This window comes from Micromys minutus, assembly GCF_963924665.1.
Source record: "Micromys minutus genome assembly, chromosome: 1".
NCBI classification, from domain to species: Eukaryota; Metazoa; Chordata; class Mammalia; order Rodentia; family Muridae; genus Micromys; species Micromys minutus.
This window is the reverse complement of record NC_137969.1, coordinates 106,742,295-106,762,910: the sequence shown is the minus strand read 5'-3', so window position 1 is coordinate 106,762,910 and position 20,616 is coordinate 106,742,295. Positions and strand designations below refer to the sequence as shown.

The window sequence follows — 20,616 nt, the reverse complement described above, 5'->3', positions numbered from 1 at the left end:
GGCTCTATTTTTACCAAAGGGTAAAGGATTAGGGATCTGGGGAGAGGGGTGGTCTGTCATGGCTGACATTACTGCCATCTACTTAGGATAGGTAATATCTCTCACACCAAGCTGGATCCGGTCACCAGTCTCTCCTTTTCCAGGTCTGCCCTCTCTCCACAGGCCCCTCCAGCCTTGCAGCCCTCATTCCTAACTCTGGTCTGTCCCTGTTCTTACCTCTCCTCAGCCCACTGGGTCACCTTCTGCTGGGCTGTCTGGCTGCTGTAGGCCAGGCGGTCGGAGGCGCTGCTGGGAGGCTGCCTCTCGGGAGAGAGCTGCTGCCGGAGCTGTTCCAACTCGCGCTCATACATGAGCCGCTGCTCCTCCAGGGCGGTCCTCTTCTCTTCCAGGTATTGCTTCTCCAGGACCTGAACCACATTTTGAACTGGATCTGGTGAGCCAAGGGAAGAGGCAAGGGGTTGTACACAGCTGATAGAGGTGGGAGTCTACATGGGTGCCTTTGGGAGCTTCTTTCAGCAAGAAACATGCCCTGTCACAGAATCTAGGGTGCATCTTTGTTTTCTGTGACAGACTTGAGGGCTTATAGGGGAAAATGCTCCTGGTTTGCTTTTGGGTAACACTTCAGCTAACTGTAAACCTTTCCCACTGTTACCTTCTGCAGTGGGCTGAGCATATCCTCCTGTCTACCCATCTGTGTCATAACCCTCCCAGCATCTGATGGGGAAGGAACTGGATGCCAAACCATTGTGAAACCCAGGACAGCACAGGGCTAGGAGCATAGAGAGTTGATCTGTACAGTACAGGACTTTCCCACTCATTTTACAAAGCTTTTGAATGAGATGAACAGGCTTCTGCTTGTTCACCATGAGCTTCCCTAGTCTTGAATGAGCTTCCTAGGCGGGGAGGAAATCACAGCGCGCCTTTGAAATATTCACTAGGTATAGGGGTGGAAATTCTCAGGTGTTCATTCCTAAGAGGGCAATTAACTTATAACAGAAAGAAAGAAAGAAAGAAAGAAAGAAAGAAAGAAAGAAAGAAAGAAGGAAGGAAGAAAAGGAAGGAAGGAAGGAAGGAAGGAAAGAAGAGAAAGGAGGGAGGAGGAGACAGAGGGGGAGAAAGAAAGAGGGAGAGAGAGGGAGAGAGGGGGAAAGGAAAAGGAAAAGGAAGAGAGGGAGAGAGAGAAAGGGAGAGAGGGATAGAGGGAGAGAGAGGGGAAGAGAGGGTGAGGGAGAGAGGGACAGAGAGTGAAGGAGAGAGGGAGAGAGGGATAGATAGGGTGGAGGAGAGAGGGAGAGGTGGATAGAGGGTGAAGGAGAGAGAAAGAAGGGGATAGAGGGTGAAGGAAAGAGGGAGAAGCGGAGAGAGCTATCCCTTTGGCCATTCAGTGGTCCAGGGACAAACAGGTACAGACCACAGACAGTGCCCTTAGCACCTCTGTGGACAGCTGTGGTACCAGTAGGACCTGACTCTGAGGAGCCACTGGCCGGACAGGGTACTAGTGTGGTGAGGACCAATGAGCTGGATGCCAGATCCAGACAGTGGCCATGAACCAAGTCACATAAGGGAGCAGTCTGCAAAGAATCAGCCCACTTGACAGCCCCATGAGGAGGGGAGACCGGTCCATCGCAGAGAGCATCTCCCAGCCGCCCTGAGAGCCTGTGCTACCGCCCTACTCAGTTCTCAGCTTAATTTCCAGAAAACATGTGAGAAGTGCTTCAGAAGTTTCTTAATCATCTGGTCATGGCTATCGACAAGATGCCCCCATCAGTTTGCACAATCAACGCAAGCAGAATACTCCTCTATTAGCATGTAAGAGAAGAGAACACACTGGCCTTAAAAATAAAGTTAATAAAACAAAGCAAAAACAAGCAGATCCACGTAATTGCAAGACGCCATGAGTTGTTTTAATATAAAGTGACAGCTGCCATGCCAATGGTGACTCTACTGGCTGGATCTCAAGTGCAGGGACAAGACTGACTCCACATGCATTGTCTTCCAAGAACCTTGCAGCCCACGCCTCCTTCCCCATGGGGGAGGGCATCTCCATTTTAATGTTGCAGAAACTGGGGCTCAGGAAAATCATATAGATGACCAAAGTCACACAGCAACTAATGATGTCACTACATTTTGAGCTCTGATTGGAAGCTGACTAGTCAACAGGGTTGTGGGGGTAAGATATCAACCTGATGAACAGGTTGATACAATGCTCTTATGCCAAAAGTGGCCCCTTATAGACACTCATCGAAGAACAGGGTCTTCAAAACAAACAACCAGATTACTCTTAAATTCTTTTTTTCCTCTTCAATGCAGCATCAGTTTTCATCACAGAGAAATTGTTTTACAGGGTTTTGGGATGAGATCCTGAATGACACACTGGGGGATGAGCCTCGGGGCCTTGTTCATGGCTAACGAAACCTGCTGTTGACATTTACTGCCCAGGTCTTGAAGAAGGGATTTCCACACTCCTGCTTCCTATGCAGCCGAAACACACGTGACCCCAGTGGCTGATGCAGCAGGCTCTCAACCCAGGTTCCTTGTCATCCTGCACGGCAGGCTGCTTAGCGCTGCGTCAGCAAAGTGACACAGAACTGAACTGAAGCCACAGGCCAAGATGCAGATACAGAGGGGACAGCAACTCAGTCCTGTGCTTGAGCCTCCCAAGCCAGACTTCCTGGTCCCCTCCTGGGGCTCATCAGACACAGCCCTGCTTAGGGCTAGGCTCCGTCTTACCTCTTATTTTGACTTTTTTTTTCAATGAGTATACACACATGCGTGTATGCATGTTTGTGAAGTGGGACACATGTGGGTATGTGAACATGTGAAGGCCAGAGGGAAGTCTTGAGCATTGGCACTGTCCACGTTTAGAAACACTTATTCATTTCGTGTCTGCATGTGCACACATGCTGTGGCATGTCTGCCGAGGAAGGAGACAATTTTCAGGGGTTGGGCCTCTCCTTCTACCATGTATGTTCTTGTATGTTCTGGGGGCTCGAATTCAGGTGGTCATGCTTAGTACCATGTACCCTTACCTGCTTAGCATCTCACTCCACCCCGCCCCCACACACCCAGGTTTCTCACTAGCCAGGGGCTCACCAGTTTGTCTAGACTGGCTGCCGTCAAGATGCAGGATCCCTCTGTCTTTGCCTCTCCAGTGCTGAGATTACAGGTACGTGTTGTTCCTCCTCTAAATGTGAGTGCTAAAGACTGAACTCAGGTCTTTACAATTGGAAGGGAAGCCTGGGAAAGCTCTGATCATATTTCTCTCTCCTGTCAATCAGTTTGATGCCTTTGCTACACTACACAGTCTCTTTTTAAAAAACAGATTCTAATATGGTAGATTGTTTTGATATAATCCACAGGCTTCTTTATTAATGGCCTTTTCCCTCTCCCAAACACTGTTGTCCTGACTGCTACCCAGCCTCATCTATATCAGATCCTAGGAATGAGATTTCTATCCCCAAGGGATGTTATAACCTTTAATAAATACGTGCACCCCACCCCCACCGCACAAGATGTTCTGGTCACAACGAGAACTCTTGGAAAAAAGCCATGTCTATAGAGACTGGCTGTCTGACTCAGTACTGTGGAGAGACTGCAATGTAGCAGGTCTTAGGAACTGTGAACCCTTGCCCACCTCTGTTCCTGAGCTAACAACCGGTCACTAACAGATAAAAAAACGTTTCAAATCATTAACTTAACAGACCACTAACTCCTACCAACCCCAAATCTATCACCGATAGCATCTTGGGCCTACAGAAAAGCCTCCCCATCTTGCCGTACCTGCCTCTCTCTCATGTACCCACTGACGTGTTTAAGACTTCCCTTGATTTATGACTTCCTCTGTTTTGTAAAATGATAAAACTTCACGAAACTTCTTCCACGTTGAAATAGGGAATTAAAGATAACCTAAACCTGTGCCCCCAAGTTATAGTTATTCAAAAATGGTTCTAGAATAAAGTATCTCTTATTTTTAGCAAATGACACAACCACATTGTAGGAATCTGGCATCTTAACTTCCCCCCTTACTCACCCCCCCCCCAGTCACCCTACTACTGAGCTACACCCTCACTTCACTCTCTTCATCTCAAGTGAACCGTTTCAAAGTTCAGGGAGTCTGGTGCCTAAGGTCAGGATACTAAAGAGTGACTTTTTTTTTTAGGAGAAGGGAAAAACACTTTGTTGGGGGTCTCTAGTGATCTTAGCTTACTCCTCCCTAGCAGGCAGAGACTATACTAGCCCATCACCCCAAGGACGGAGCAGACGGGGCACGGGTGCTACTGGTCGAGGGTATCGGACGGACAGGATGTGGAGGGAGTCTGTCTGCAGGGAAAAAAGAAGCTTCTAATCTTAGATGTTAGAAACTGGCCCATAACCTTGGCCGGTCCCTAACAGTCCTTATTTTAGAGCTGGCTTCAGAAGAACTTGGGGAAAAGTTGTTAGTGTTTGATTTCTGCTTCAAGCCTTGTTCTGAGCTAGATTTTCTTTTACTTTATTTTCATCTTTTATATGCACAGATTTTTTTATATGCACGGATGGGTATATGTGTGTATGAATGTTCACAGGTGTGTGAGGGTGCATGCATGCACAGAGAGGACTAAGGCTAACATCTTGCTATATGTATGGCTCCCTACTTTATGTATAATTTCGGGTCTCTCCCTAGAACCTAGAGCTCACCAGGTGAACAGATTCAGCTGGGCAGCTTGTTCCAGGGATCCTGTTTCCATCTCCCCCCTGTTGGATGACAGACAGGTGGGTTGCCATGCGCATCTAGCTTTCCCGTGGGTTCATGGACCAGAATGCTGGCCCTGAGGCTTGCAGAGCAAGCTCTTAACTTGGAGAGCTTCGTCCCAGCTCCTCTTTTACGTCTACAAGCAAATGAGCTAGGCTTTAGGTCAGTACTTACTCTAGAGGTCTCGGTGATTACTGAAATAATGGAGGTTACATTTAAAAGTGCCACGCCCCTGAGCTACCAAGGTCTCTGCAGGAATGGAGCCATTAGTAACAGCAGCAGTAACACCAAAGATTCTCTCCTATACGGCTTGGGTATGTATAGAACAGGACACCTGGAAGGAGCCAGAGCTGGGATACCGTTGGGGTGTCATTTTTCGGAAGAAAATATTCCTCAGTCATGATCAAGAAGCAGCTTTGTCAGGCAGAAAACCTTTGTTTCACCTCAATACCGTCTGTTAGACTTTGCCAAAGCTCGAAGCACACACCATCCCTCAGCGGCCCTGCTGAAAGCCAGCCAGGCATGCTAAGACAGCGGTTAAGAACCTCTCTCCCAGTGTTGGTGGACCAGCTTCGTCTGAAACCACAGGAGGGGGAAGAGGATCTTCAAGTAGGACCACCATGGGGATGACCACCAGGCAGACAGGCTTACGATTGGGAAGCCACCTAGCAGGAGACAGAATTCTGAGGACACCAAGGCCACCAGCTCATCTGACGACATCAGAGCATGGGGGTGACTCAGAGGGAAGCCCCTCTGGGGTGGGGGTGGGCTGTTGGAGGAAGGGAGGCATTGTCCTTCGAAGGTAAACAGCCTAAAGAACAGTTCCGTTTAAGCATCCTTTTTAACTAATGGTAACCACGCCTGACAGTTAAGTAAGTCTCTTTGGAAGTATAGTTTCCAACTGAGCTCGTAGTAAACGCTACCTTGTGTATTCCAAACTCCTGGGTCCATATTTTCTCGGTGACTTTTTCACTCTCTCAGAAATGACAAGACCAATGGCGAACAATTTGATAAAAAAATGAAACAATAATCCCTTCATCAAATCAACTCAGTAAATACTCTATGACCGTGGAAATGCTATCATAACTGGTTTGGGGACAAGAAATCCCCAAATGGGGGCCATCTGCACAATCCCTGGCTCCACCTGAGTTCCCTCTGCAGTCTTGGCTCTGCTCCTTGATGATGGCCTCTAAGCTTTAGGACAGCTGTGATTCTTTACCGGTGTCCCTCAGGGATCGACCTACGTAGGACACGAAGTCTTACCATTGCTGTTGAGTGTTTTCATGATGACCTCCATCTGGGCGAACTCATAGTTGTAGTCTGGCTCAGAGGAAGCCTCGCTTGCGGCATCTAGATCATGCTCCGTGGCGCTGGTTTCCCTCTCAAAGTCTCTCAGCCAGTCGCGCCGTTTCCTCTTAGGCAAGTTGATTCTGTGGAGGTTTTCATCATTTGATACGATCAGCTTGATTTATACGGAACAGGAAAAAAAAAGGGAAATGAAAAATACCAGAGAGCATGAGGCTGTTACCTAAAAAAGTGGTTGTTTCCCCATAAGATCCTGTCACCATGCCACAGCTGGGTGGTACTGCAGACGAGGGTGCCGTTTACACAGGACCTGCAGGGACACAAAGGAAGGTGTCAGGTCAATAGGAGACTAAGAGAAGTGACAGGGAATCATCTCCTAATGAATGTATTCTGGGGAACATTTGAAAGAGTGACAGAAACAGTCTCAGCATCTTGTAACATTTACAAACTGGGGCTGGGGAGATGGCTCATTTAGGCAAAGCTAGTGCGAGGACCTGAACCCAGGATCTATGTTAAGCTGGAGTAGCCGCAAACAAGAAAGGGAGACACAGAAGTCCTGAATGCGCCCAGGCAGTGCTCAACAGGAGACTCTACCTCAAACATGGTGGAAGTGAAGGGTGCCACACCTGTGGCTGTCCTCTGATCTCCACCCCGTATCACACAGACACACATATACACACACAGACACACATACATAACACACAGATTAAAGCACCCTAAAACCTAAAATACATATATATTCAACAGCTCATTAGAAAAGGTTTGCTGGGCAACTTAGAAACAAAATATGGGTGTGGGGAGGTAGTCAGTTAGAAGTAAATTCCTTAAAGGATGCTCAGGGAAATCTGATGACAAAACTGTGGTGGAAATGATATTTACTTTAAGTTACATTCTCATGCAATCTCTCATTAGTAAAGTCCTGGGCCTCACAGGACACTGAAGCCTGAACTTCTGATCTTCATTCATAGAAACCTAAACCCTTTAGTGTAGTAGTTGAATCCTGGCTACTAAGGTTTTGCTGTCATAGAGCTAAAAAGAGCTCTGCTAGTCCTCAAAGTTTCTAAGAAAAACTGCTTTCAATATGCAATGCCTCCACGGGCTCATGTGCTAGAACACTTGCTTCCCACTGGGTGGCGCTGAATTCAAAGGCTGTGGAATTTGGGAGGCGGAGCCTCACTGGAGGAAGTGAGTCACTGGGGGGCGGGCTTTGGGCGGTAAAGCTACCCAGTGTCTAGATAGGGTCTGGCACGTGACAGTGTCAGCAGCTTCATCTTTTCATGGATCCTATCAGCTATGCCTGCCACCGTAACTTCCTAGCCACAGGGACCGTACTCTTTCAAATCGTGAGCCAAAATATCCCCATTCTTTGTTCTTTGTGTGTTTATTTGTGTATTTATTTCTGGTTAAGACAATGAGAATGGTAACTAACACACCCTCTGTAACTAGAAAGTAAATCCTCTAGGATACCTTATGTTTGTATCCTTAACTTTGACATAATTGAAGCAAGCAAAGGGGCCAGGGTCCTAAAATCGAGGGAGGGGCGGAAGCCTCCACAGCCGCCTCCTACCTTGCGTTTTCTTTGGGCGTGAGAGTGATGTCCCCATCCGCTGCGATGTCAATCTCACAGTGCTCGGGCTGAATCCCTATTCCGAAGAGCTGGATGTCCTGAGAGGTATCTGCACCCACCCGGGTGTGATCCTAGAACATACAGTTGAAGGCAGGGACCAAGTTCACAAGTGACTTAACCAGAAATGCTCACAAGCACTTGGAATAAGTCAGGAGTATGAAAGTAATCACATGGGAGACCGGGAACACCAAAAGCCAAGGGTGGGCTAGTGAGATATCTCATTGGATAATGGTGTTCATCACCAAGACTAATGACCTGAGTTCAATCCCCAAGACCTACACAGTGGAAAAAACCCAGTTCTCTGACCTTTATTCACATCCCGCGGCATGTGCATACCTGCCGTAAATGACAGGTAAGCAAATAACAAAATATTTTTTAAGCCAAAACCTTACCTTGAAACCATTTTTAAAAATGCTTAAACTCTACCAACACCTACTCCTGTATCAATGGTGATTAGGTATTATTTTAAAACATAAGAAAATTGGATTTATCAGTAGCAAACACTGAATTCTCATTCTGGATTGAGTGTTCACTATTTGAAGTGGGTACCAGCATGCCATTTCCTCCTAAGCTTCAGTGTTTAAGGCCAGCTTCGACATCACAGGTAAGCGGAGGAGGAAGGCAGTGAGGTGTGGCATCAGCAGTTGGAGTTGGTGCTGACAGCAGCCAATGACATTCCACCCCATCCCACCTCCAGTGGCAGTTTACCAGGTCAGCACTGGTGGTGCTGCAGATGACTGAGCAAAACTTAATTAGCTGAGGCTGGCACTTGGTACTCTCTGTGACTGGGAACTCTTAAGAGGCAGGCAAGAACAAAAAAGGAAAAAGTCATGCTGGCCCTGAACTTGCTATATAGTGGAAGATGAGCCCTAACTCCCAGTCTTTTTGGCCTATTGTTGATGGTTTATATATGCTTGGTCCAGGGAGTAGCACTATTTGGAGGTGTGGCCTTATTGTGTTGGAACAGGTGTGTCACTGTGGGAGTGGGCTTTAATACCCTAGTCATAGCTACCTGGAAGTCAGTCTTCCATTAGAAGCCTTCAGATGAAGATGTAGAACCCTCAGCTCTACCTGCACCATGCCTGCCTGGATGCTACCCTGTTCCTGTTTTAATGGACTAACCCTCTGAACCTGTAAGCCCCAACTAAATGTTGTCCTTTTAAGAGTTGCCTTAGTCATGGTGTCTGTTCACAGCAGTAAAACCCTAAGACACCTACATCGGCCAAATACCAAGATTACAGGTATATATTACCACACCTGGCTCTGATGTCCCATTTCTTGCTTAAATTGTCCAGGAGTTCTTCAAATATAGCCAAAGAACCCCTGACATCTCTTGACCTTTTAGGAGACCATGATGTCAACACTATTTTAGGACAAACAAAAGGTGATTTATCAGGCATGGATAGGAGGGCTTTTGCAGGGCCTGGGTCAGTGATGATGTAACTCTACAAATGACACCCCTGTGTTTGCCTTACAGCACCTCCTCCAGTTTAAAAGCCACACACATAGACAGGTACAACCCAGCGCATAAAAGTGCACTGGAATCTTTGATATTTTTAAAGAATGCCCATGGGGCTAGGCACAGTGGTACACACCTTTAATCCCACCCAGCACTCTGAGGTAGAGGCAAATGGATCTCTGTAAGCTTGAGGACAGCCAGAGTTTGTTACACAGAGAAACCCTGTCTTAAGGGGTCTGGGGGGGTAGAATGCACATGGAATCTAATGGTAAGACATTGGAAAATCACTGTGGAGATACCCCCAGCATGGTACGTGTACACCAAGGGATGAGTGCCAATGCTAAAAAGCCATTCTGAAGGGTGCCCATAGGACAAAAGTCCTTTCCAGATAATGGGCTCAGAGCTAAGGCGGACTTGGAGCTTTGCTCTAGGGTCTAGACTTGTGTGGGACTTGGTATCTTCTTAGAGTCACAATGAAGCTTCTCCAAGGCCACTCAGAATCACTGTGGTCGGACCTGCAGACACCTCAGAACTCGGTGACCTTACACTTGGGTCCTCCTTCTATGGGTGTACCCTGAGTTGTCCCTCCTGTAGCCTGTCCTCATGGGCATAGGTGAAACAAAGGTCGTTTCTTAGGATCAGTGGGGAGGGGCTGCACCATTGTGGCCTTACAGATACTAAAAGCAATGCCAGACCCAAAAAAATGGAAATCCCGGGGTGGGGCATTCATCTGGGATGATGCAAGAGCAGGGTGGTCTGCTGTCATTCGCCTTCTCACCTTTAAATAGTAAACCAGAAGCTCGTTGAGGGCAGGGTCTGCATTCAGGTTGACGAGGTAGCACTTGTCATCCCCCACCTTGATGCCAGAGGTCTCCAGGGAGACACCCATGCTCTCCAGCTGCCGCTGTCTCTCCTGGTTAAGGAAACAGAAGCAGAGAGACTTTGTTGTTCTGTTCACAGGACATATCCATGGAAGGAGTACGTCACCACTTCTGGGGACAATGCCAAAGAGATGACACATTCTACCCGGCTCGACTAAGTTCACTAAGGGCCACAGCGCAGGGCATGACAGTGTCCCAGGGCACCTCGGGCGAATCACACAGTGTCGGCTTGTAGAAACTGAAAGTCTGGGGGAGAGGCAAGACTACTTAACTAAAACGCAAAAGAGAGTACTGTGCACCGTGGAGGGGTGGGGGGGCTGCATGGTTTCCTGGGAGGGCCATCCTGATGGGTCGAGAGAGCAGGATGGGCTGGGAATGTGAGAGACAATTCCCAGAGCTTTGGATGGTTTTCAGTAGCGAGAAGCAAGATCAGTTGTTGGAGACGTGATCCCTGGAAAGACCAGGAGATTCTGTGCACAGAGGACGATTTTGGGGCGAAGAACTCCAAGAAAACAGTGGGAGATGGAGTTGGAGGAGCACGCGGAGGCCCTGCCATGACAGGCCTTAAATCCACCATCCACGTAAGACCTACGCAGTAGAGCGTAGAGCGTGGCAGGCACTGAGCTATGGCTGGGAACACAGTAGCTAATGAAATGAAGCCGGCCACTCACAAAAACACATGCTCTCGCAGAAGACATTGGTAGCCATGCTTATGAAATGCGCAGTGGGAGGGGTGGAGTGACCCCATGACCCTGGGCACGCTCTGGCTTCTACTGCCCTAGCTGCAGTCTATTTCAGTGACTGCTCATATAGCACCTTCCGGTAAATAGGTCATGGAAAGAAAGCACATAGAGAGAAACCTATTGTGTGATGTGTTTTAAGAATTTCTGCCAATCAGAGCTTTCAGTGCCAAGAGATCTAAACCAAAACCAAACTGAACCAAAACAAATAAACAAGCAAAACAACCCCATTTGACCATAAGGTGAGCTTTTGTTCCTGTGAGGAGCAGAAAGGAGGAAAAACTCCCCCAGCCTTGCTGAGTCAGTTGAGTACCCCAGCAGAAGATCACACCGGACCACACACAGACTTCGGAAAGACGTAAAGCTGATGCTTTCGCGAAGGACCCTTTCACAGGGGTTGGATAGTCAGATCCCCTGCCTATCAGGTATTAGATCGTGATTCACAACAGTAGCAAAATTACAGCTAGAAGCAACAAAAAATGATTTTACAGTCAGGGGTCACCGCAATATGGGGGGCTGTATGAAAGGGTCTCAGCATCAGGAAGGTTGAGAAGCGCTGCCGTGGAGGGTTTTGGAGGAGGCCGGTGTCTGTCCCGAGAAGACAGCAGGTGGGAGGATCACGAGCCTACCTGTGCGATCTCTTCCGTCTTCCTCAGCTTCTCTTCCCACGTCACCGTTAGCTCCTTTATCAGTTTCTCAGACTCTTCCAGCTTCTCCTTCAGCTCGGGGGCCTTCATGGCCTTTAAAATAAACCAGAGACGTCAACTTTCACAGTCTCTCCAGCAGTATGTACAGAGCACATAAAACAGTATCCTTGTCTGTAGCACTGGAGGTTGAACACAGGGCCCTGCACATCCTGTGCAGCTATAAGCATGCTGAGTTATATCTCAGCATCATTAGATTCTCCCTTGGCAAGTGGTAATAGTCTCTGGAAAGCAATTAAGTCACACACTGTCAGCATGGGCCTCGGACTTCACTCATCAAAGCAAACGGAAGAGGAGGACATGGTTGCTTGTTCCTCTTTAAAGAAGAGGCAGAAGAAAAAAAAAGCAAGGAGGAAAAAAACCAATAAAGACTACGGGTGTTTCATTTAGAGACTGAAAAAAAATGCTAAAGTTTATCTCTGAAATAACTCAATGTAGCAGATTTATTTATTTGTCAATAAGCAGAAATCAACAGTGTCAACAATAAGTATCTTGTAGCTATAGTAACCACTTAGGAATCTTTCTATCAACAAGATCCAATCAACAAGACTAAGGGAAGGATGCCTGGCTTCTCTGACAGCCTCGTGGAAACAATCTACAATGTTAATTAAAACAGAACAAAAAAACCACCAGACTGTTCTTAGGATTTCCCTTTGGAAGTTCAGGGGCCACGTGACTGACTGAAGCAAACAATTAGGCAGTGACAGGAACAACATGACTTTCCTCCTGTCTGCAGGTTGTCAGGGCAGCAGTCGGGGCCAGTCACATTGTTCTTTACAATGCTTCTTAGCCCACAGCAAAAGCTACACACTGGACTGCTGAATCACATGGGTGTGACCCTGGGCTGCATGCCCGCATGCCCTTACCCATCAGACGAAGTGAAAGGATGTCAGGAACAGGCATGGCAGACAAAAATTACCTCAGCCTGGGAGAGCTGCTCTCTCAGTTTCTCCACTTCTTCTCGAAGCTCTCGGATGACCTTGGCATTGGGATCCTCGTTCACCACGGCGTGGTTCACAATCCTCTTGGCTCGATCTGCGTATCTTAGTGTAGACAGTGTCTCCTCGTAGTTGTCTGCTGCTGGGCTTATGGTCGCTATCATAGAGGTCTGGCTGTTCCCTCCTAAATTGTCCTGTAAAGGATTTCAAATAGCAGCACCTTGTTGAACGCCACTTCCCGTCAACAGCGGGAAATAGGCACATGTGACTTTGTTGAAGATGAAAGTACAGAATGAGCGCCTGCTAACGTTTTGCACATCACTTTATAAAAAAGATGAAACATGGCCTGTCTATATTTACAGCAATAAATAGTACCTGCCAAAGGACATTGTGACAGTATAAAATAATATAGTGTTAATTTGTGTCTGTATGCTGTTGTGTGGCACATGCATGTGTGAGCATGTGTGTGTGTGTACAGGTATGCATGTGAAGAGAGAGGTAAAGGAAGCTATCGGACGTCTTTCTCTGTCACTGTTAATTCTTCTATAGTGCGTCTTGCTGACCTAGACAGTCTCAGGTAGGCTGGGTGGTCAGCGAGCCCCACCATCTCCACGTCCAGTTGTTCACATGGATGCTGGGAATTGGAACTCAGGTACGCTTACTCACGCTTACTCACGCAATAGATGTCACCTGCTGAGCATCTCCACACACCCTACAAAATAGCTTTGTTGTGCATCACTAAGAATTAGGATGGCAGTACCGTGTGCCTGATTAGGCAGTACTGTGTGTCTGGTTAGGCAGTACTGTGTGTCTGGTTAGGCAGTACTGTGTGTCTGGTTAGGCAGTACTGTGTGCCTGGTTAGGCAGTACTGTGTGCCTGGTTAGGCAGTACTGTGTGCCTGGTTACCCCTGCACACTTCTTTAACAGCCATCACACTAGAAGCAGCAAGGTTCAGATGAATATGAATCCCAGGTCAACAAATTACCTTGAGAAGCCAAGTGAGGACCGAATCTCGATAAGGCACGAATTTGTTTTTGCCTTTGCCAGCAGCCTGGTCAGCCAGTGATGATATAACCAGTCCCAAGGTTGTAAGTGATCTGCCATAAGACGAGTGAAAATTAAGTTTTATAGAATGTTTTCACAAAACAACAACCCTTCTAGAAAACAAGAATAAAATGTGCAGAAAGGTTAAATCCACAACTGGTTATATCTGCAAAAGTTTCCCCAGAAGCCACGAACAGAGAAAAAAGTAACCCGTTAGCATAAAATAACAAATTTAGAATTTTTATAAGAAAATATTATGCCTAATTGCAGAATTTATAAAATGTGTATTTTAGAATTCTTAAACATGCAATTATAAAATCATACTGGAAAAGCACTAATTCACTCCAAACATTAAAGTCTGGATTACTTAATCTTCAGGTCAAATTGGGACCATTCAGGCCTCTGCTCTTGTACTGGGCAGAACAACCTATAACTTAGCACCTTATGCTGGCGACATGACTCAGGGAAGGGTTAACACGGTCTCACAAAAGCAAAGACATGCCCAAACTGAGGACAGCACCAGACTTCACTTAACTCTGTCACTCAAAGGAGTATGGGTAAATACCCAAGGGCTTTTAAGAAAACCACAGAATCCTCTTCAGACCTAGTAAATCAGATGTCTCTCAGAGTCTCTCTCTCTCTCTCTCTCTCTCTCTCTCTCTCTCTCTCTCTCTCTCTCACACACACACACACACACACACACACACACACAATGTTGAGACTTGCAGTTGACAGTGCCCAAGGATGTCTGGCTCATCATTAAGTGTAGTCCTGGTACCTAAACCACCAATTCCCATCTTTGGGAACCTGTCAGAAACGTAGGCTCTACCCCAGCCTGATGAAGGGTGGAGTCCAGCAGGATGCAACCATGCACATTCGACAACCTTTCCTGGTGGCCCGATACAATCTGCCTTCAGAGAAACACCCAGTGTTTTGGTGCGTAACTTGTGTGCAGGTTTGAATGAGTGCCTTCTGGAGTCGGCAGCCAAAGGCGGCAGCGATGGTGGTGGTGGAGGTGATGGTGGTAGTGATGGTGGTGGTGGTGGTGGTGGTGGTGATGGTGGTAGTCATGATGGTGGTGGTGGTGGTGGTGGTGGTGGTGGTGGTGGTGATGGTGGTAGTCATGATGGTGGTGGTGGTGGTGGTGGTAGTGATGGTGGTAATCATGATGGTGGTGGTGGTGGTGGTGGTGGTGATGGTGGTGGTGGTGGTGGTGGTGGTGATGGTGGTGGTGGTGGTGGTGGTGGTGGTGATGGTGGTGGTGATGGTGGTGGTGGTGGTGGTGGTGGTGGTGGTGGTGGTGGTGGTGGTGATGGTGGTGGTGGTGGTGGTGGTGGTGGTGATGGTGGTGGTGATGGTGGTGGTGGTGGTGGTGGTGGTGGTGGTGGTGGTGGTGGTGATGGTGGTAATCATGATGGTGGTGGTGGTGGTGGTGGTGGTGGTGATGGTGGTGGTGGTGGTGGTGGTGGTGGTGGTGGTAGTGATGGTGGTAATCATGATGGTGGTGGTGGTGGTGGTGGTGGTGGTGGTGGTGGTGGTGGTGATGGTGGTAATCATGATGGTGGTGGTGGTGGTGGTGGTGGTGATGGTGGTGATGGTGGTGGTGGTGGTGGTGGTGGTGGTGATGGTGGTGGTGGTGGTGGTGGTGGTGGTGGTGATGGTGGTGGTGGTGGTGGTGGTGGTGATGGTGGTAGTCATGATGGTGGTGGTGGTGGTGGTGGTGGTGGTGATGGTGGTAGTCATGATGGTGGTGGTGGTGGTGGTGGTAGTGATGGTGGTAATCATGATGGTGGTGGTGGTGGTGGTGGTGGTGATGGTGGTGGTGGTGGTGGTGGTGGTGGTGGTGATGGTGGTGGTGGTGGTGGTGGTGGTGGTGATGGTGGTGGTGATGGTGGTGGTGGTGGTGGTGGTGGTGGTGGTGGTGGTGGTGGTGATGGTGGTAATCATGATGGTGGTGGTGGTGGTGGTGGTGGTGGTAGTGATGGTGGTAATCATGATGGTGGTGGTGGTGGTGGTGGTGGTGGTGGTGGTGGTGGTGGTGGTGATGGTGGTAATCATGATGGTGGTGGTGGTGGTGGTGGTGGTGATGGTGGTGGTGGTGGTGGTGGTGGTGGTGGTGATGGTGGTGGTGGTGGTGGTGGTGGTGGTGGTGGTGGTGGTGGTGATGGTGGTGGTGATGGTGGTGATGGTGGTGGTGGTGATGGTGGTGGTGATGGTGGTGGTGGTAGTGGTGGTGGTGGTGGTGGTGGTGGTGATGGTGGTGGTGGTGGTGGTGGTGGTGGTGGTGGTGGTGGTGGTGGTGGGGCTGCTGCAGGAGTCTCCAGCAGGATAGCAATGTTTGCTCAGTTGCCCTGAGATTTCAGAACCCTTTTTAATTCCACCTTTCTCTTCTGCTGTTAGGAGACTCCTTATCTTTGGATCTCTTACCAGCTCTGGAGTAGGACAGGGCAGAGGGAGGGGCTAAGGGAAGAGGGCGGGGCTCAGAGGGAGGGGCTGACGGCAGAGGAAGGAAGAACCTGTCATAAGGCAGCATTTGTAAGCAGCTCTGCTTTGCTTTCATTGGGTTTTGGTGGTGCTATGAACGAAGGGCCCCAGGAGCTGTTCTACCTGAGCTCCACCCACGGCCTCCCCCAAACCTTGGTATTTAAAAGTAGCAAAAACTTAAAACCCACTTAACACATAATAATGGAGAAGCTGAGATCAAATTAAATCAATGGGCCTAGAAGGATCAGTCACCAGCGAAAAGCGCTTGCTGCTCCTACAGAGTCCCGAGTTACAATTCCAGTGTCCTGTATCTTACAACCAAACCCCCTTCTGGCCTCTGTGGGTACCAACAATCAAAGGGCTGTGTACAGACACAGACACACAGATACAGGACAGTCACATGCACAAGCACAAACACAGCCACAGACATTTAAATTAAAAAAACATTTTTTTTAGACAAAAATTAGTAGGCTCAAAAACAGAATAAAGGTTGTGTAGTACATACAATGGGTGAGGGGAAGAATCTAAGCTGCAATTCAACCCTTTCTCCTTTTTTTCTACATTGTAAAACTTTAATCACCAGAATTCTTCCCTCATAAGGCGATTTCTCCACTGTTGAAGTTTGGTGTTTGATATTGGAATATATTCTTAGTGAATGCGTTTATGCCATACATCATTTTAATGGGCATTTCTTTCCTGATTATTTATTCCTTGGCACCCGTTTTGCATTTCCTTTCTATGTATTTTACACCTTTGAAATGACATTAAACAAAAAGCAAATTCAAGGGATTTTCTTATACAAAATGAGTAGAAAGGAAAAAATGAGACTGCTCGAAACATCCCTAATGCATCTGACCTGGGGACCGCTCGGGAACTTAAGTTCAATAGTAGGTCAAAAAGTGGGTCAGAGGAAACACAGCCTTGACAACGAGGTGCTCTTTATGGGTCGAATAGTCTTCCCAGGAAACTGCCTGTGGGTGGGATGCCACAGTGAGAAGACACACCTTCCTCGATGCCAGGCGTTTTCCACACTCTCGACTTTGAAATGGACAGTGACCGGCTGTGAGTGATCACAGATGCTAGGCTTCTTAAGACTACTGGAGAAGTAAGAGTACAGGAAACTCAGTGTGGACGGCACGGGGTGTTCTGAGGGGACAGACAGACAGGAAAGGGCTCTAAATCCTGGGCAGCTGGCCTTGGGCTCAGGCTCTCCCTCAACAGAATGAGCATGAACCAGATAAAGTATCCAAAAGGGTAAAAAAGGGAAAGACTTATTAAGCTTGTAAATTATAAAAGGTCGTACAACATAATCCTAGAAATGACATATTCGAGTGTTTCCTGGACAGAACCCAGTTTCAGAAATAGCAATGGATACTTACTTTATTTAAGTTTTGCAGAACTGAGGGTTGGACTGGGGTGGGGGGAGTCTGAACATGCTGGGGCCAGTATTCTAACACAGAGATATACCCTCTGTTCTTCCAAGACAGGACCTCATTAGCCCAGGCCAAACCTGAACTCCAGCCTAGACGAGCCGTTGGTTCTTTTTCCCAGCCTCCTGAGTAACAGCGGTCCTTGTCTGGGAGCCTTAGGAGGGACACTACATAAACCCAATCAGTGTGTAGAAAAATCGAGGTAGCCAGAGTCCAGTGGCAGGGAATGGCTTCTCTGTTCCACTTTCACCAGACAGGTGGAGTCTCAGCCTGGCATTCTGGTGAACAATTTCTCACCCCGCCTCTGCAGGAAGAATGTCTGCAGAGAACCTACATCCGGCACACTCCCGGGTAGCTGTAGCCACATAGTGCCTTGGTGCCTTCGCTCTTCAAACGAAAGGAGTGTCCCACGCTTTCAAGCACTTAAGAGCTTTGGGAGAGACGAAACCCCTAAATCCGTGGCCCATTAAGCAGGCACTAAAGTTGTGAGAAGCTGCTGACAGGTCTGCTCAGGAGGATTATTTAATGTTTCGTATAGAGAAGCCAGGACGAGAGACTGAGAACACATTTACGAAATACATCAGTGATTTCTTTAGCTGCAGCATCCGGCTGGCCACGAGGCTTAGAAAGCCATTTGTGGGACTACAAACGGTTTCATCTTATTAACTTGGTTAGCCCACGATCAGCTTCCTGGCTGCCAGCCACTGCCCCTTGTACCTCACAAGAAACCGCTGGCTGAATCTTTACGGTAAGTGTACCTGAACGACAGCTTCCTTAGTCACACACTACAGAGGGAAAAAAAAAAACTGAGGGAAGGTAACAAAGGCCTGTTTGGATAACCAGGAAATTGCAATATCTCCGCTGAGAAGTCCGTTTTGACCCCACCTTTCCAGCTGCCCGTGGATTCTGCTGGGTTCTCACTGTTCTCCACATGTTTCTATGGCAACCTGTGTACCATATCAGCTCCGAAGCTCTTTCTGCTCTGCCTCCCAAGGCCAGGGTTTAAAACTCACTCCACCCTGCGTTGTAATCAGCGTTCGCCACACACTTGCTAACACGGCTCTGCAAAGTCCAAGCCTGTGCCTCTGATCTGAGATCCTCGAGTGCACGCGTGCCTTGAAATGTGGAGTCTTGGAGAATTTTGTATTGTATTTGTTATGTGTCCTAGAGGAACCCTGGAAGGCTCTTGGACAGTTTCCATAATAGATAGGAAAATATCCATGATATGAGTGAACAGAGAAGATCAATGTAGAAGCTGTCCAGAGCAGTGGTTCTCAACCTTCCTAATGCTGCGACCCTTTCACACAGTTCCTCATGCTGCGGTGACCCCCAACCATAAGATTCTTTCATTGCTACTTCATGACTGTAACTTTCCTACTGTTACAAATCATAATGTAAATATCTGATATGCAGGACAGCTGCAACCCCAGCCGGGTCGGGACCCACAGATTGAGAACTGCTGGTCTAGAGTAATGGTCTGGGGGCTGTCAACTCAAGAGAGGGCATGGATCTTGATTTTGCTTACTCAGGAGAATTCCTGTGTCTTCTGCTTCCAGAGTGGTGATGCTCTTTCTCTCCTGACCCAGAGGTTCCCTTGAGGGGTACTTTGCTGCCACATATCACAGAATCCATGGCTTAATCCGCGTGGCTTTATAATCTCACAGCTCTGGAAGTCAGAAACTCAGACTGCATATACTGGACTAAAGCCAGGGTGTTGGTGGGTCTGCATTTCCTACGTGGGTGGGGTCTAGGGAGCCCCCATGCTCTTCTATTGTCCCCTACCTTCCACAGGCCACCCACACTCCTGACTCACGGTCCTCTCCTCCATCTTCCTGCAGAAAACAAGTCAGGTCCCTTGCTCCCTTTGCTGTGTCTAGGGCTCACCTGCATCTCTCTTTCATCTGAAGGAGCCTTTGACAGATAGGGTCTATTTGGATAATCTTTACATCTCAAAGACCTGACTCTAATTATATCTGAAGAATTCCTTTAGCATGTGCACCAGTCTTGGAACTTACAGTGTGGCGCTATTTGGTATTGTTTGGGCTAGGCACCAAGTCTACGTGTGATTCACATCTGATGGGTTTTCACTTATGTGGCTTTTTCACACATCAGCTTACTAGTATTTAAACCAGCTGTTGTATCAGCAGACACAGAATAACCCATTCTGTGCCCCACACAAGACAAAAAAGCTACAGAGAGCACCAAACCCCAGGGGTCCCACCTCACAAAGCAGCAGGAAGGTACACATACCACTTGTCAGGGACCATAAGTCATTGTACAGAAGTTGCTAAGGGATCCAGACTACGTTACCACATAGCCTGGAGACAGTGCACTTCAGACCAGTCAGGATTTCCAAATAACTTAGTATCTAATTAGGAGGAGGCACCAAGCATACCCATGCCAGACCATAGAATCAGACTATGCCAGGCAAACAGCATACAGCCCTGGAGCGTTCTAGCAGTCAGACCAAGGAGTCCTAGCTTTACTACTTGGCTACTGTCTGCCTGGGTTTTCTCGCTGACCAGATGAAGATACAAACTCCATCTTACAATGCTGATAGCAGGTTAGGGCTGAAGAAATGACCCAGAAATTAAGACACCGATGCCCTACTAGAGAACTAGGGTTGAACTCCCAGCACCCACACATCTGCTCACAATTGCCTATAACTTCAACTCTTCTGGCCTTCCAGGTTACCTGTAAGCATGCACAAATACATATATGAAATAATGTTGATGGACAGATCAGACGAGCTGTTACTTATAGAAAACTCAGAACCTTTCTAGGCATAAGGGAGAACTCAGACAGACAGACACAAAAAGGAAGCCATCATCAGTTACATCAAGGCCACACACACACACACACACACACACATACACACACTATCTGCAGAGGGAGGGTTGAGGCACCAGCATCAAGGTTAGAAATGCATTCCTAACAAAGGGGTACTCTTTGCTTTGGTCTCTGCCACCCTGCCCCGTGTTCCCTTCTCTGCTTTTCCACCCTCTTCTGGGTTCTAGGGAAGCGGAAGAGCAGGACCATCCCAGCCTTCGGTGCTTTGTCATGAAGCACAACAAAGCCCTTACTTATGAAAGCCTGAGAGAGGATGATGGAGGGGGAGAACCCCTAAAAAGGAGAGACTTTGCCAGTGTGTGCAGCTGTGTCCGTCTAATAAAAGGGGGTGATGTCTCACATCTCTTCCTCTGAGCTCTCAGAAGCTAAGAGCATTCTGTGCCAGTATTGTTACAATGTCAAGTGGTGTGAACATGCTCCTCAG

General features: G+C 47.9%; 1 protein-coding gene across 9 annotated transcripts in view; it reads right to left on the bottom strand.

The window, feature by feature from the left end:
• The window catches only part of KIF13A (kinesin family member 13A), a 173,482-nt gene that overhangs the window by 51,738 nt on the left and 101,128 nt on the right, over window positions 1–20,616 (bottom strand). For 5 of the 9 annotated variants that reach the window (XM_080927983.1, XM_080927981.1, XM_080927982.1 and 2 more), the window contains exons 10-18: window positions 13,370–13,481; window positions 12,365–12,577; window positions 11,371–11,481; window positions 9,899–10,033; window positions 7,602–7,732; window positions 6,258–6,344; window positions 5,993–6,159; window positions 5,275–5,394; window positions 217–430 (exon numbers count right to left, since the gene is read on the bottom strand). In XM_080927983.1, the coding sequence (XP_080784109.1) occupies window positions 217–430; window positions 5,275–5,394; window positions 5,993–6,159; window positions 6,258–6,344; window positions 7,602–7,732; window positions 9,899–10,033; window positions 11,371–11,481; window positions 12,365–12,577; window positions 13,370–13,481 (1,290 nt within the window). The remainder of the gene's footprint in view (window positions 1–216; window positions 431–5,274; window positions 5,395–5,992; window positions 6,160–6,257; window positions 6,345–7,601; window positions 7,733–9,898; window positions 10,034–11,370; window positions 11,482–12,364; window positions 12,578–13,369; window positions 13,482–20,616) is intronic. The other 4 variants (XM_080927987.1, XM_080927986.1, XM_080927988.1 and 1 more) reach the window with 1 other exon arrangement.